General features: G+C 42.2%; 1 protein-coding gene across 1 annotated transcript in view; it reads left to right on the top strand.

Moving 5' to 3' along the window:
• Positions 1–17,916, top strand: part of AKR1D1 (aldo-keto reductase family 1 member D1) — a 34,529-nt gene that overhangs the window by 13,437 nt on the left and 3,176 nt on the right. Inside the window, exons 2-8 of the mRNA XM_064654777.1 lie at positions 2,999–3,166; positions 7,549–7,665; positions 12,079–12,156; positions 13,878–14,000; positions 15,710–15,819; positions 16,307–16,472; positions 17,220–17,302. Of these exons, the coding sequence (XP_064510847.1) occupies positions 2,999–3,166; positions 7,549–7,665; positions 12,079–12,156; positions 13,878–14,000; positions 15,710–15,819; positions 16,307–16,472; positions 17,220–17,302 (845 nt within the window). The remainder of the gene's footprint in view (positions 1–2,998; positions 3,167–7,548; positions 7,666–12,078; positions 12,157–13,877; positions 14,001–15,709; positions 15,820–16,306; positions 16,473–17,219; positions 17,303–17,916) is intronic.

Raw genomic sequence — 17,916 nt, 5'->3', positions numbered from 1 at the left:
GGATGGTTCAATAGAGGCAGAATTTTCCAAAAACTGTTCCCTAGGTTGTTTTGCATTTTTATATGGAGCACCTTAGACCAGAATCTGTCAGAACTAATACACCACATCAGATTAAATGAACTGGTTCAATGAAAATATTTATATTTAATATAAACCCATCTCTAGCCATTGGTAATCAAGGTCTGATCCAAAAAAAAGTCTCTCCAAGCCCCTGAGGAATAAGATTATTCCTTGAGATGGAGGAGTCTTTCACAAGATTGTTTGTACAGATGTAAGTCCCATGCAAAAATTAAGAAACACGTAGAAGTTCAGCTCTAACATGAGTCAACTGCTTCAGCCAAAAGCAGTTGCAGTAATTGTAAGCTTTCTCATTTTTCTCTATTCTACTCTTCTCCCAAGTTTGCAATTGTGCTGTTCCCTTATATGTGAGACTCTACCTTTCCCAACCTATTCCTTCTGTTTTTCTTACTGTCCAAAGTGGCCCTGGTGTCCAAGAAAAGACGCAACTCAATAATCAATGTTTCCTTACTTGATGGAGTTTGGTTTACAGTTCAGGAAACAACAGGGAGCTGTGTTCATGCAATCTCTCAAGCATGCGAAAAGAAGAGAGAAAATTCTGGTACCAGGTTCACGCCCCATTTTCAGGCTCCTCAACAAATGGAAAACGTAAAAAAAAAAAATTCTTAAAATCTGCATTAAGGTTAATGCATCACTTTCCTCTAAATATTCTGCTTTCATACACTTGAATGGTAAAAGTGAAACAGGCTGAAGCAATCTAAAAGTCACATAGTTTCAAAAATCAGGTTTCAGAGAGGAAACACTGACTGCAATTTGGAAATACATTTCTCTTTCAGACAACTAATCATCACTTAAACTTGAGCTTGCCAGACCTTTAAGCTGAGTCCTGTTGTTCTGTGCTAATCAGTTTGAGCTTTGCAACTGCGGCTACAGCCTTGTGCAGCTCATTGCTGGGGCAGAGGTCTGAGGTTACTGTCATCAGTAACAGCAGGCTTGTAATACTCATGTCAGAGCTTTCTTCCTGATGCCTTTCTCAAATCTTTCCTTGCAGGTTCAGGCAGGGACAAAGCAGCGAACATGTTGGAGGTTGTCACTACTCCATGCCTCACACTTCTGTAATGCTGCCCAACATGCCCCAAGTGAAAACTAGCCATTGACTCGTCTCGAAAGGCTGTTGGCTGCCATGGTCTTCATTACAACCTACTGACAACTAGGAAAGGGCCCTGGCAGGAGCCAAGCGTGCTTTTGGGAGGCTCCCACAATAAAAGCAGCAAAGCACTGAAACAAGTGTTTCGTTGTCTCTCTCAATTAAGCTAACAGCATTGCATCATCACTGCTGTAAATACTGTAGAGTGCCTAATTGTGCCATTTTTGCCTCTGAGCCCTCGCTCATGTTCGTCATAAATCAGGGCAAGCGTGAGCGGCTTTGCATTTTAAGTAACCTCTGGGCACTGTGTGCTGGAGCAGAAAGTCCCCACAGGCCCAAACAGAAGTTGGTCCATTTGTGTCCAACAGCAGTCAGTTGGGATGGGACACTGAAGAGCAGAGGAAGCAGGCTGGAATATAGTCCTATTATCCTAGAATAGTCTGTCACCAGCCCACAGCTCTAGGACTGAAAGAGAGAAGTTGACCCTCATGTGTCTGCAGGAATCCTTCATAGACCTTTCTCACATGAACATGGAAGGGAAGACCAATGTCCTATAGCAGCTATGAGTTTCACACCTAATTCATCAGGTGATGGAAGAACAGCTGTTTATTTCATGGCAAACTCCTGGACAGCCAAGCCAGTGGCAGCTGTAAAAGGACAGAGAGGAGAGAGAGCCATTGCTGTGGTGAAAAGTGGTCCTTCCTAACAACACTTACTGCCAGTCCTGCTTCTCGTCTTCCCTTGGCATCAGCAAAACCAACAAATTTGACGTTCTCTTCGTACCTTCTCATTTCCAGATGTCTCTGACATCTGTTTTCTTCATAGGAGAAGCTGTGTGGTTTTGGCCCTGCATTTGCAGGTAGCAGAATTCAACTCTTGGCATTTGTTGCTGACAGACAACAACACAGCAGAGCAAGTTGACTCCCCCATTTCTCTTTTTCTTAAAGTGAATCAGATGTCCCTGTCATAGGAGAGCAATGCCCACGAAAAGGGTGGGAGAATAGTCTTGCTGCATGTTGCTGAGAGCCCTTGACCACCTTAGAGCTGCTCTCTCATTATACAAAGTGTAGGAACAATAAGATGTTTTCAGTACAATTCCAGTGTCCAGAACAAATAATTTTGGTAACCAGTTTTATGCTTTTTTGCTTGGTTTAGCCTACGTGTAATTTTGCTTGCCACAGTGGCTAATGGAAAATATGACTGTTACAAAAAAACAAGCTTATTCTGAATTTTGGCAATGATGAGTAAATATAAATGCAGTACACAGTACAAAAATGTCACTTGGACTTTTTAGGAGGTTTCTTGGGCTCATCTTAAACTGAAGCAATAAAATGTGTATAAATGTATATTAAGACAACTACTGGTTCTTAACTACACAATAAAGGAACTGTCCAGAACTGGGAACATCAGTAGACAGTCCTGAGTTATCACCTTTAGGATTGCGCTACCACCAATGGTAAAGAATGAGTAAGGAATTTTATCAAATGGCTGTTGTGGGAAAGTCCTTGCTCTCTAGATGACAATTTCTGAAATAATTTTTATATAAAATACATTCAATTCTACTTTCTGAGGATTCTAGTACTCTCTCTTTCACAACACAGAAAATTTTTTGCTTTGCTGCTTTTTCCAGTCGAATTCCACATTCGCAACAGTTTTGAGGAAAAGTGCACAGCACTTTTTTATTTAGAAATTGAAACACAGATATCTGGGGAGGTAAGGGATGGTCAGACTGGATGAATTTCAGCATGAATCTTGTGCTTATCTCAGTGACTCTATAGCATTGAAGGGAAGGTGAGCAGGAGGCTGAAGCTATGTTTATTCTTCTCCCACCAGACCCCCAAGGGTTCCTGTCTGGAGGCAGTGAAGATTGCCATTGATGCTGGCTACCGCCACATCGACGGTGCCTTTGTCTACTTCAATGAGCATGAAGTGGGACAAGCCATCCGGGAGAAGATTGCTGAAGGAAAGATCAAGCGAGAAGACATTTTTTACTGTGGCAAGGTGAGAAGCTGTGCTCAGATTATTTACACTAAATCCAGGATTTCCGTGAATGGTCTTCCTTAAGAATGCCGGTGGTCAACATCTGGCATGTTTCCTTCCAGATCCAACATCCTTTATTTTTCTTTGCTAGCATTACCATAATGCCTCAGATCTTTATGAACACTAGCTTTTCTGTTAGGCACAGGAATCACTGTTGTTCTCTGTTTAAATCTCTGATAGCAATGGGAACCATGCAACATCCATTCTGCTTAGTATTGTAGGTACCTGTAAGTTAAGACCATTGCTACACTCAGCCGTGTTCCCTAAACTGTTACTGTACCACACACTGTGCTGTCATGCACATTTTTATAGCCACACACTGAGCCTGATATGGACAATGATCCTACCAATGAGTTATTTTCTGTCAGAGTGATTCCCTGTACAGGTTTGCCATGAGGTTGCACAATGAAAGGGGTGGGAGCAAGCATGTGCATGCCAATGTCTAAGTATGGGAGAACAACAAGTGCTTACATTGATATTACTGCCAGAAAATTACTCATCAAGCTACACCCTTAGTTACTGTATCACCTGTCATTAAAAAGTTCTACGATGATGAATCAACTTACTTGGAGAGAAGATGTCATTACACTCCTGCTCTAGAGCAACAAGGCTGGAGTAATGCATGAACTAATTAATACTTTACAGTCTCAGCCGTAAAAATTTACTTTCTCCTAGAAGAATCAAATCCCTTGTCCAATGAGGTGTCTGACAAAAGCTGTTACAACTTCAATGACTATATCCCAGGTACAAGAAAGCTCATTGCACATTGTAGAATAAGGGTTGATGGTCCCCATCCAGTTTTTAAGGGAGCTTATGGCCTCAAATTGCCCTTCCTGCAGTGCTTCTTTGAACATATTAGCCTAATATTTTCCCTTTCTCCTTTCCCAAATAAGACGTAATGCACAAAAGTTACTCAACAGACTTGCAAATAAACACTGTTCCTAGAGTGAAAAATCCCATGAGATAAAACACTGTGAGCAATTTATTTAAGTTCTATGATCTGGGAAACTAAGCTTTGTATTGGGTAGTCTACAGACCAAGTGGATTTTCAGCAGCTATAGACCAATATTCAAGTACAGCAATTTCCAATCTGTAAAATATGCAACTCTTTTCCAAGTTTCCTGCCTGATTCTGCTGGTAGCAACCTTGCCATCCTGAGAAAAACTTCATGCCCTCAAATTTTCTGCCTTTATCAGGGAAGTTTGTCAGTCTCTTGTATGTCAAATATGTTGATTTGGATCAATGAAAATATTTGGTTTCAACTGCTTAATAGTTTCACTACTGCAAATTAGCAGTAATATTTCAAATCAAAACCACCAAATCATGCCAAAAGGTTAGAATCAGATGTCCCAACAAATCTGAGTATTTTAACTTTTTCAACTTCTTCCCCTGCAGTTTATTTTCCCATATCAACCTTTAAAGTCTGTAAAAGCACACCTCCCGGTAAAATTTCCAAACTTACTTTATTATTAAGCCTTTCTATATTCAGTTGTCTGATCTAATCACTAGATGATTCTTCTAGTTGATAATCACTACTTAAACACTGAGTTACCTGCAAAACTGCAGATCCAGTAAGCCATAGGGCTGCAACACAGAGTAGCATGACAATCAATGCCTGTGGTCCCAGCCTGCCTTGTCTCTGTGAGATGGGACACACATGGATTTACCTTATTGTTGTGTCCTGTTTGTGCTTGACAAAATTTCAGGTGCTCAGGATAATAGTTCGTTGTAGCGATTCTGTAGTCTTTAAATTTAGAGTTCAAAGGCAGAAGTGGAAAATATTCTTCAACCTATTCAATCCATCACAATCCAGGATTTTCACAGGTTTCACTGAACACTTTCGCAGGAGCCCTGAACTTCCCAGGAAGAGTAGGAATGGATGTCCCTTGCCTTATGTGTTTATGTATCTTTAGTTTTATGTACCTCACAAACTTATGTGTCTTACAAACTACTGGCAAATATCAAGCCACCAGTAGATACATCAGGCATTGATTGGTAAGTGACTGACACGAGCTGTTGCATTCTTGGAAGCAGTCAAGCACAACAGAAGTTGGGGTTTTTTTCTGCCTTATTGACATCACAAGTACTGGAAATTCCCAAGACCCTTCAGACTCAAGCCCCTCACGCAGACCTTTCCTTAAGCAAAGATGACGCAGATGGAAGGCTGATGTGTCAGCAGGGACTAACAAGAGCAGCCCCGCTGAGTGGCAGTGTTACTGGAACAGTGACCTGGTGTGATCGGGCTGCATCTGCCAGTTGAAATCATCAGCACTTGCACTTGGCTCTCACTTCTTGCTGGCTGATCAGGCAGAGCAGCTCAGCATCCAGAAATTTTAGAGGTTTTATATCAACTGCCAGCATCTCACTTGGCTTATACAGCAAGACCTTTCTGGTCTCCTCTTTCATCCCAGGATATTTCTTTCATTAAACTAGAAGTAACATTTCCAGGAAATGTGGTGTCCTAAAATGCCAAAGCCAGCTGGCAGCTTTGACTACTGCTCTAACATCTACATGGGTTCTACTTAGGTAGATAATACAATAACTTGTACAAATCATGAAAACAGTTATGAAACTCTCAAGTTTCCATGGCATCGATGTATTGACATAGTACAAATGTTTGCTGTTTTTAAAGGCTGTTTCTTTAGAACTCTGCAGTTTTTTAAAGGGAAGTATATTCACTGGCAAGTGCTGAGCTCAATAGCACTGAGCTAGAAAGGGCACTCGGAAAAACTGCTTCTAAACTAGCATATACCTCAGGTTATCAAATTTCTAAACCACAGTAACAAAACAAACCGAACATGAAGGGTCTACAATTCCTAACTTAAATACAAGTTAAGCTCATTTTACATGTAAATGCTTAAAAAATACATAGACCACAATCTTTCAGGAAATCCAGTGGCACAACTTGAAACTTGAGAACAGGACCTCGGTCCCTTTACTGTAGTGCACCTCAGTCTCTTTCCACTGTCTATTGACTGTAAACTCTTCACACCTTGCAGGATACAATTAGGGAAAGCCTAGTATGACTTCCCAGGTGCCAAACCTTATTCTGGTTTGTCAGCTTAGGGCAGGGTCGGATGTGCTGCTTTCAGTACAACTTAACTTCAAGATAATGTGTTCTTGCCTCTGCTGGCAGAACTAGCAGGTGGTTTTCCCAGGGAATAACTCAGTTGGAAACAAAACAAAAGAAAACAAAGCCAAGCATCTTAAATACCTTAAAACTTACCCAGGCTATACCCTTTAGGACCTATAATCAACATCTTCTCCCAAAAATGGCAGTTCAAGTGTTTTGTGTCTTAGGAACAAATTCATTCTATACCTTGGCATTCAGTGGCTGTCAGATTTGGAGGCTGAACTGACTAGACAATGATCACACCAGCAAACAACAGGTTGTTCCAGCAAACAAAAGTGACAAAAACTTCAACATGACTCCACATATCAGTTTTGTGCATTGAAAAAAAAAGAAATTTAAATAGTCCGTCTTATTTTGTGCATTCAAATGGCACTTTAAACCTTCTATTGTGTGTTAATTTTGAGTTTTGTGGATTTTGACTGCAACAATCAGTTTACAGAGGGCTCTTGATTACTAATTACCATGCTATGGTTTTATTCTTGCAAGAGATGTGCATCAGCAGAGTTCAGTTAGAGGTAGTACTGAACAGTAACCAACTAAGCACAATCCATAACCCAAAAATGAAGAAGTGGGATTAAAGAGGTTTAGACTGCTTTAACTAGTCACACCTGCGTTGCAAGGACTAAACACAAATACATCTTTTGGTGAGGACTGGGGAGTAAACAATAACTTCACTAGGTCAGGCAGTCACTAGGGCTCCACGACCACAGGAGAGAACCAAGAGATTCTCTTTGTGCTGGGTGCTTGGCTGTTCAACAGCTAACTCATGTGATCTGAACTTCTGCCTTCAAGCATAAAACTGACCACAGATTCCTTGTGGGAACTAAGTTTTCCAGTGAAAGCATATGCTTGGAAAACAAAAGGAATCTTCCTAAGTTCATTGAGCAAGAGTTTGTAATATACTCAGCTCAGAAGAACTTGTGTTGTAATAAACAAATGCACAATGGCTTTACTGAGTCAACACTACATCAGCCCTGGGCAGGAATTCCTGTCTTGACCTCTGCACCTGGCTCTGGCAGAGGACAGGGTAAGGCCCCTCACCTTTGCCTTGCAGTGATATAAACCACAATGTCTTTGCACTGTGCATAACGGGCTCTGTCAGGAGGACAAGAGGGATTGAGGAGTGAAGGATTGAGTGTGTGCTGGGGGGCTTCAGCTGGCTCACTGTTCCTGCTGGCGCCTAGAAAAGAGCCTGTGCTTGCCTCTCCAGCTGTGGAATACCTGCCACCCACCAGAGCTGGTGCGTCCCACACTGGAGAAGACACTGAAGATCCTGCAGCTGGACTACGTTGACCTCTACATTATTGAGCTGCCAATGGCTTTCAAGGTAAAAAGAAAAATTGCTTGAAAAAAGTGCATGAACTTGGCTCCTGCCAGGGTCTCCATCCCACGTATTCCTTGCAACTTCCAGCCTATGTTGACAATAGCACTTTGACCAGATAATGTTTCGTGTATACTGCATGCGTGTATTTCTGTGCACTAACCACACAAAGAGAGGGTCATAGGTGGTGTGAGAACAGCAAATGACAGCTGTTGCATAGAGTCTTTCTAGTGGAAGGACAGGTCTCCTAACTGGGGTTAGAGCCCTTCCTATGCTGAAGAAATACTGTAGCTGGAACAGTGTATGTGTCCGAATCCTCTCTGGGCCATGAGGAGCTAGTCACTGGAGGAAAGAAGTTATACAAAGCAGCAATACACAAGGGGCAAAGTTTGGAGCAGGAAAGGGGAAAAAAACACCAAGTTGGTTCCTTTACTCTGTCCCAAATTAAAGCCACTGGGCAAATCATGATTATGATCTTAATCTTTGTAACTGCAGTGCTCCTCTCGGACAGCTTCACTAGACCACAGTTGGTCCCAAATGTGGGTTGTCCATCTCTCACTCTCAAAAGTTAGTCTGATATCCCTTCATACTGCTGGCTATGGGCAACTTGTAGGTAAAACCTTTCAAGGCAAGGAGCTCACATCAGAGTTTTATGCCTTTTGCCTTGCAACCAGCTCTTGTAAGTCCACAAACTCTCTGGTTTCACAGCTCTTTGTAACTTGCTTTACAATTTTCCTCTACAAGTACATGATATAAAGGCAAACGAAATAATACTGAAATGAGAAGTATGATATTCAAAATATTTAAGTGGTTTTGAACTAATTAAATCCCTCTTCTTAGAGAGAATAAGGTCAGGCAATTAGCTGGCTAATTGTTTCTGAGAGATGTTTAAGCTCTAAACTGGCCTCTTTTTGCAAGGAAGGTAGTTCTCTGATTATTAAAATCATATTTTGCTACAGACTCCAAACTACCAGAAGTATCAGATAGGAAGAAATTTATCAACAAGGCTATCACCTTAGATCTGCAGTATTTTTCCCCTGAGGAAGCCATACCCTATTAAGACCTGTATAGGAGTAACCAGACTCTAATATTAAAATTTTATTTATACAGTCACACGTATGGAATCCTTTTGGGTACGTTTTTGAAAATTTCCCACCACTAGCAATTTCCTGTTTCCCTTTGCCTGTGTTTGTATTCTCTAGTAGTTCATTCTCCCACATAGTGAAGGTCATTGTCTCACAATATAAAGACATAGGCAGCTGGCTTTAAAGTAATGTACATCTGACTCCCTGAGGCTTGTATCAACAGTCTTGAATTGTTAAAGGAGTAGCAGACCTAGAGATTCATTCATGTCCCCCGTGAGAGGAGAGAAAAAAAGAAGTCACTTTCTGCCTGAGAAATATACATTTTTTTGTGCCAAATACAGAAAGAAAAAAACCCATCCTTTTGCGATGGTGACAGGTTTCCTTCCTTTGCTCCCTCTCTCGCAAACACACCCATCCTGGGTGTGATGCTTGCCTTTGGTATGCAGATGTGATGCTAACAAACTCCTGCTCTCCTCTAATCTGCAAACATTGGTGCTTTCCTGTCTCTCCCAAAGCCTTCTAGCAAAAGCAGTCTCTGCTTGGAACCAGTGAAGTACTTGAGACAGAATTTACAGTCCTGCTCTGAAAACAGTAAGAAACATGCCCCTGCAGAGCCCAGCCACTGGTGCAAGCTGTCATAGGGACTTTCAGGCAGAGTAAGAGCAATCTGGTTTCAGACAGCACCACTCAGAGGAGGAAAGCCCCACCACACTAGCGTTTTTCAGTGGCTCAAGAATGGCCTGGGGTGACATTGTTCACTGACCTACCAACATTAGCCTGCACCTCCCTGTATTTTTCCCTCATGTAGATTCCCCATTTAGGACTTTTTGTCCTTACTGCCTTTAGACCCCAACAGTGGTGCTCAGCCCCTCTAATCAAGCAAGGTAGATGACCAGCAGGAACAGGTCTCCTGCTGGCCACCACGTGCCCTCTGCCTGGGGAGCTCATACCCACTAGCAGATTTTGTAGGAGACTCTGCTCAGATGACTGATTTATTAGTAGGCAGGTACGTGTGCATTAAATGATCTGCAAATCCCTCTCAGCTGAATTATTCCATGATCTGGCAGAAAAGCAGGTATTTTAGCCTTACATTGGAAAAGTCTCATCTAAGTATCTTGTCATTTTGAAAGAATAACCCAAGAGAGACTAGCGGCCTCACTATTTGACTACGTATTGCCTTCTGCTTATAGAATAGGCATTCACAAGTTGTTGAAATTGCTCTCTTGAGAAAGCCTGCTTGTCAAAGACCATTTTATGAAAGCAATGGTATTTGCAGACCTGCCTTCCTGCATCTGTGTTGGTGAGAAAAGTTTTATAATGGGAGCAGGGCTTTTCCTCTCAGTGGTTAAAACTGCTGTGTTTTAAATAGGCAAGTAGGTTGTCTGATATCTTTTGGAGTGCCTCCAGACTTTGAACATGACATGATAAGATGTGATCCCTGCATAGTGGCAGTGACTGTACAGTGTTGCCACAATTATTTCAGTGCTCATGGGGCAGCATCTTAGGAAGCCACCTTACATTTAGTGTAAAGTGTGAAGCTACCTCCAAGAGAACTGCAAGAGAAGACAGCAACATTAGTGGAAATGACTGGTATGGTGTAGTTCATGAGAACCCAGAGCTAAGAAAGGTGACCAACTTCTGAAAGACCTTTTCAAAGACCCCATAACCACCACCCTGTCACCGTCAAATCACTGTCTTTCTCACAGCACTTTATGCATCTGCAAACAGTTCTTTCATTCAGGAATTCCCATGAATAAAAAGGTAGATTGGCAGAGAAAGTATTGCCTGGAGACCATTGAGGAGAGGCAACTGTACTTCAGAACCTTGCACAGTTCTATGGTGGTAGGAAAACCTATTGATCCCCCTAGAAATCCACAATAGTTGACACCACTTATCTCAGTCAAGAGAAGTTCATCTTCAAGCACCATTCATCCTGACTCGGTTCATTTGTTAGAACACAAGCGATAGAGAAAAAAGAGAGGATGATAAATTAGCTAATATGATTGCTGTCTATTGACTACTATAGAAAATGTTGAATAAAAATTAATTAATTAGAAGTAGAACAGAGTAAAAAAGTCCTGAATTCAGATTCATCCCCTGAACTTTAAGAAGTACAATTTCTGTATGTTGAACTTGCAGTCCTTGGAAAGTTTGCTGGGGTATCATGGGGATGAATGGTTTGTTCCAAAATACCATGGGGGAGGACTGGGGGAGGTGTAAAAAGGGCTTCTCCACCTCACATTATGATGGCAAATTTTGCCTTCTAATAGAAAAAAGGTACCCAACAGCCACCTACTTCCTTCTAGTCAAGATATTCTTTTTTCCAGCAAGACACAGCAACAAAAGCAACAAGTTGTCTTTGTCGAATTCTGGGAAAACCAGCACATTTGGAAGATAGAGCCTTATGCCTGTAACTTAGACCTTGGCCCTCTGAAATCTGAGTCTGTTTTCCTTATGCTCACTTTTCCCATTAAATGCCTTGAATCTGAACTTGACTGAATTGGGAGGTGTTAGTTACTGATCATATTAGTCACAGCTGCATGTTCCCAAGGAGTTACCATGTCAACATCTTGTACCCAGCCCTTTGAAATGTAGCGGTTTGACGTCAGATCAGATGTCAAACATCAATGAAGAGTTGTTGTTAAAAAAAAAAAGAGTGAAATTGTGATCAGACAGTAGGGAGGGAGGTGTTAATGCATTGCCTGCAACAACAGTGAAATGACCAGCAAATAAGAGAAAGCTGTCCTCATGAGGTAACAGCTCATAACTCATCTCTGAAATCTGTAGGGTATAGAGATCAGAAGAAAGAGTTTCTAGTGCCCAAAGAAAGGGGATAATGTACTTAAGAGGTTAGCTATGCATGTAACCCTTTACTCCTAGTAGCTCTTGGTCCATCCAGCTGTTGGGAACTGGACTGAGCTGACACTCTTTCTCAGTGCCTAGGACACAAGTAGGGATCAGGGGAAGGGCTAGGAAGGAAAGAGGGAAGTAGAAGAGAATACAGGTTGGTACTCTAATCCAGCCCTTTGGAAGGAGACTAGTGCTTTGGATGCCCCAACATAAAGGTCAAAATTTACTGAAAAACAAGGCTATCCGGGAACTGCTGAGTGTATGCTCATGTGACAGTTCAGGAGTGTGTCCAAGGGTAATCCAGCAGTCAAGGATGTGGTAAGCCCAGCATGAATGACCTGTTGAACTCAGGGTGTTTCAGAAAGCCTTTCAATATTTTTTGTTGTTGTTGTTTGCTAGTAGAAAGAGAGTCTGTGGAAAAATCTTTGCACTTAGGGGTGAAAAACTTTTCTTTAAAGCACAAAAATGTGGTTTTACTTTTCAGCCTGGAGATGCACTCTACCCAAGAGATGAAAATGGAAAATTTATCTACCATGAGACAGACTTATGTGCCACTTGGGAGGTAAGCAAACACAACATCCATCCATATATGCTTTAAAACCCAGAGATTCTCATTCTCAGTTTTACCTGTGGTTTTCATAAACATAGTTGAAGCATTTGCCAGAGCAAATGGATCAGGTTCTATTAGCTCCTATGTATGAATTTGACTTCTGTCCCTAAGGATGTTGCTTGTTTCTATCATTTAATGACTTTTATAACAAAACAGAACATTGTTGAAATATCCAACATCCACATTCCTTCTTTCAGAGAGTGCACTCTACATTCGCTTCTTGAGGCTTTTATCATTAGGTTTTTACCAATCCTTCCCCTTTATCAGATCTTTACAGAAGAAGAAAATTGGAACCATAAGAAAAGACTGGATCCTCTTAAAAAAAAAAAAATCACCTTCAAGAAAAAACAGAATTTGCCCTGAAGCTCAACATAAAAAAAAAAAAAAAAAAAAAAAAAAAAAAAAAACAAAAAAAACAAAGAACCAACCTCTTCCCTTCTCAAAAAAAAACCACCAAAGCCCAAGACCTTGCCATCACTTGCCATTAGAACAAGTTCACTCACTTCTAAATTTACTTATCAGATGGGAACACAAGATTTTTCTGGTTAGAAAACTTGGAGGGAAGTAGCACTTGCCTGAAAGATTGCATCCTAAATTTGTTTGTGATATGTTCTAGACCTGTAGGCAAATGTTTCCTTAAGCCTGCTGCCACTTGGTCTCAGTATTTTGGGTGAGGCAGAAAGCGCAATTAGCAATCTCCTCACATTTCTCTCTCTCAAGAACGTGGACATTCTTTAGTTCATGGCCAGAGCTCTTCAGCTCTCCTTCTGCACCAGGTCTGATGAAAAAGCATCGCTAATTCAGCCCAGTTCACACTAAGAGAGGTAATAGGTGCTACTAAATGGTCCACTTCAGCTTGTACTGTCTAGATCTGAATAGTCGTGAGCCAGTTTAGCTCTACCCAAGGTACAGCAGAAAGAGATGGAGAATGGTGAGACTGAGTGAAATTTCAGCGGGAGAAGGCCTGGAGTGGGACTGAGCTTTCCCTTGGCTGCTGAGCCATCCAGACTGAGTTTCAGGGGGAACAGGGACTTCCAAGTTAGCTGCTTATGTTACTCTTGTCTTTGACTGATGCAGTTCATCCTTCTCTTTTTCACAGGCTGGTTGCTCAAATGTTGAAAGCAACAGATCTCACAGCACTGTAATGTTTTTATCTTTGAGCTAGTGCTTATTGTAATGCTTATGCTATAGCAGGCCACTCTCTTCAGCTAACAAGCCTGGAGAAAAAAAGGTGGTGGTGAGTGCCTGCAAATAGCAACATCAATCTAAATAAAAATGGCTCAACTGAATCCAGATAATTTCACTCTCTCAGTATGGTGCTAGCAGGCAAAAATGGCTCCAGATGACTATATTTGCTGACTTGTCACCAAGTGATATAAAGCATATGAGGCCAACTAGAGGTCATCAAACACACAGTGCCTCTTACCTCCCAGCTTTCAGCTCCTGTGAGACAGAAAGGAATAACAAAACCAGTAGGAGGGGCATCCAGCTGCACAGTGGGGTCTGCTCTGCCTCAAACAGTCACTAAATTGTTTGTGTGCAGAGTTTCTCTGCCGCAGCAAAGGGTTTTCTGCAGTCTCAAGAACGGCCTATCCTCCATCTCTCTCTAAAATGCATGCTACGAGGAATCAAGTCAACATGTGAGACTCCTCTTGTCTTTGCTTTCTTTGCAGGCTATGGAGGCATGTAAGGATGCAGGCTTGGCAAAGTCTATTGGAGTATCCAATTTCAACCGCAGGCAACTGGAGATGATCATGAACAAGCCAGGACTTAAGTACAAACCTGTCAGCAACCAGGTAAGACTGCAAGCCAAGAGCAATGCCTGCCACAGTGCCACTACCCTTTAGGGAATGCAGAGGCACACACATAGCCTAGGCCGCCATGTACAGAAATGTGATGTATACTTTGCCACAGACACTGCCCTCCATACTGTCACACTTCCATTTCTAGCTTGAAAATATCACTCTTCCTATCCAGGCTAAAGATCTATATTTGAATGTGCCGGAGCAACCGCTTTCCTCAGTTTCTGCTCCAGGACTATAAAACTGGTGCCTCCGTGCCAAAGCTCCGTAACGAGGTTGAACACTGAGTCAATGCAGATCTTAAATCTTTGCCATGTACCTTACTTCAAGTCCAAAAATTCCCACAACAAACCATTCAGAGCTAACCATTCCTCGATGAAGCTGACAACAACCCAACACTAAGTATCGGGGATCCTGAGTTACTCTAAGCTTCTCAAGTTTAAAAGCCATTAGAATTGACTCCTAAATTTTCTGCACTTGCTCTCTTTTGCCTTTCCTATAAGACATTCTTAAGAGCTAGAGAAAAACCTCACTTACAGGAGACCCCATTAAGTGACTGACCTGAGCTGAACAAGCCCATGAAGATGATAGGCACGTCTGAGTTAAATTACAGCAGTAGGGCTCTGAGAAGGCGATAAGTGGCAGCGACCCATCTGAATGCCCAATACCTTTGGCTCTAGCATTTGGCAGGTCACTGCATTTCCTAGAAATCACTGGGAAGCTCTTCTGACTCATCTGGCACAAACAGATATCCACATTAGCAGTATCAGAGAAGGGGCCAGCAACCAGGACCAAATTCCCACTCTCAGTGCCTGGCCTGGAGGGCTGGAATTGCCATGGAGCAGGGCAGGGTGGCTGGCCACAGCCTTCATTTCTGTATTTGTCCTGGCGGGAAAGGCAGCCTGTGAGAGGAGGAAATTCCAGCACCCTTCACTGGTATTAACATGCCTAGCGGGTGCAAAATGCAATTGCTGTTTCTGGCGTGCCCTAAGACCGCGCTGAGCATTGCTGCGCTTCCTGGGGTCGAGGGAAACTGGGCAAAAGATTAAGCCCAGCTTAGGGCAGCTAGCCAGCAAGCATAGATGTGCCAGATAGCTTCAGACTGCCCTGCAAACAGTGGTTGCTCTGTCACCTTGTAGACATCCTTTTCCCAGAATCTGAGATCGCAGCCAGAAAATCTCTGCCTGTAAGGGAACTGTATTTGCAATGTGGGAGGGCAGAGCTCACAACAAGGTCATAATCTCATCTTTTGCGTATGCCCCCCTCACCTTTCTATCTGGGACAGCTTGTGCCAACACTTCCCTAAAAACAACGTCAGATTAGACATCCTGAATGCCAGAGGCAGAGAAATAGAGAACTGACCCACATGAGATGGACTGCCTTCTCAGTCTATTTGTTCTAGTGAGCTTCCCTCACCTCCATCACCTCCACTTATTTCCACCTTTTCAATGGGAGGCAATGGAAGTTCCCTGCAGCCAAATTATAGTCACAGATGTTGATCTGCTGTCCACAAAAAAAGGAAAAAAAAAATCCATCACCCAGCAATGTACAGTTAGAACAGTAACCACAGATTAAGTTTCCCTAATTTACACATATCCTTTCCTGAAAGCATCAGCTGCTCTGTAGCTCTACAAATATTGAGATACCATCCACTTCTATATCTGGCTCTGTTGATAATTGTTCTTTCTGTGTTACTCCTGTAGGTCGAATGCCACCCCTACTTCACCCAACCCAAACTCTCAGAATTTTGCAGACAACATGACATTGTTATTGTTGGGTACAGCCCACTGGGAACCTCAAGGGATGAATCATGGTAAGTCTCCATGTTACTTTCTAACAGAAGGACAATATCCAGGAAAAGAATAATATAGTTCTCCACTGCTGGGTCTCTGTGTAAAATACCTTTGTCCCCATTTTTCAAAGTAGTTTTGAACTTCAATGTCTAAATATTACAGTTGTGAATGTAAACTTGCCACACTCCTGCTGCATGCTGTCATCAAAGAATGCCAGGTGTCTGTAAAGGAGGTTGCCTTAGGTCTCCTCTAACAGAAAGCAAGTGTTTGTAACTGGGAACGTGTGAGGCTTAGGTGAGGAAGTAGAAACTAAGTCAACGTTAGGACAATCGCATAGGAAGTTGCCTTTGACAGCCCGCCAACTTAAGTGGCAAAACTTTTCTCTCATCTTTCACGCTACTTGTTAAAAGGTGCAGTGTTCTGTTCACAAAGAAGTAGATGCCTCTATGATTTTATATTAAAGATGAGGGATTTTTTGGTTTCTTTTTCTTCCCCAATTTCTTCCAGGGTAAATGTGTCCTCCCCTCCTTTACTGAAGGATCCTGTGCTGAATGCCATTGGCAAAAAGTACAACAAGACTGCTGCACAGGTTGCTTTGCGTTTCAACGTCCAGCGAGGGGTGGTGGTCATCCCAAAAAGTTTCAATCCACAACGCATCAGAGAGAATTTCCAGGTAAATTCATACTCCAGTGGTACATGGATGAATCCACTTACATTGGCTTCGCCCCTATAGAAGGCGATTTTTCCATTTCTTTCTGTACACAAGACTTAACCAATATCAAGCTTTGCCACATTTGATGCTTTTTGTCCCCTTCACTTAAAGGTAACATGATATGACAATAACAGAGCAAAGCAGAGAGGAACTTTTGGTGTCTTTTAACTCTCTGGAGTACCTAAAATTCCAGCTGGTGTGTCCCAGAGCACCAGTTGCTGCAGTGAGCAGCACAAGCAAGATGAAGTAATTCAGTACCTCAGTAGCCCAAGGTTGCAGGTACTTAGGTATGACTGATTGTTCTGACCAGTCTTCAGGTATGGGACAGCTTTGTTAGGGAAGGATTGCTGCATACAAGTGTGACAGAAAGATTCACAACCCACCACACCCAAAAAAGATGAAGAATTTGTTCTCGTGTCCCCTGCAGCACTCGGTACCCACACTACTCCCTACTTTCCCTGGCAACATGCTGCTTTCAAAGCTGGTGGCTCAGCATTGCCAGACTACCTTCCCCTTCTTGCAAAAGAGTGTAGGCAAATGTGACTGGGCTTATTCATGTCCTCGAGACTTTACTATAAATGCAACCAGTGCGTGGATTTGTGGGAGAGGTACGGGGAGAAGGACGGATTGTACTTCTGAAATCTGGAACATGTGAAGGTTGATTATGACAAGAAATGTGAACTCATTCCTAACATCTCCTTCCATTAGATCTTTGACTTCTCCCTCACTGAGAAAGAGATGAAAGAAATTGAAGCCCTGAACAAAAACGTTCGTTACGTGGAACTGTTAATGTAAGTACAGGAGGAATTCTAGATCCTCACAGAACATTCCTGTTTTTTCAGAGGATTTAAAAAAAAAAAAAAAGCTTCCTTTTAATATTATCTTTTGTATAAACAACTTTATTTTAAAGGTAAGGCTTAAGTATGGGAGGTCTTTAATGCAGCCTGAATATGCTCCTGGACCCATTGCAAAAAGAAGTGTAAAATACTTCCTTACAGCTCAGGTGCCAAAAGCCCACCTAGGAGAAAGTGACTGTATCTGGCTATTTCATCTCTACTCTATTTCCTTAAGCTCTTTCTATTTTATGTGGTCATGACAGTTTCAGGCAGTGATAAGGTGTAGCATCATCCCTGTCTAGCAGTGTAGACATCTAAGCTGAAATTCAAATAGGGGCACTTTCTTGTCTTTCCCTGACGTGTCTTACCCTCACTTCAGTGCTATGCAAGCCACTTTGCTGTTCAAGTACAAGGCCTTATGGATTGTAAACTTAGTGTTTCAAGAGGCAACCTGTCCTAAACTACCACAGAGGAGGCTAAGAATCAAGAACACTGCTACATGAAACAGCAGGGCTAATTTGGGGAGAGCTCTGCTCCTTCTCACTTCCTTATAAAAGGGTGACCACAAG

Source organism: Pseudopipra pipra, chromosome 5 (genome assembly GCF_036250125.1).
Source record: "Pseudopipra pipra isolate bDixPip1 chromosome 5, bDixPip1.hap1, whole genome shotgun sequence".
In the NCBI taxonomy this organism is placed as follows: Eukaryota; Metazoa; Chordata; class Aves; order Passeriformes; family Pipridae; genus Pseudopipra; species Pseudopipra pipra.
This window is presented reverse-complemented; position numbering and strand designations above follow the sequence as displayed.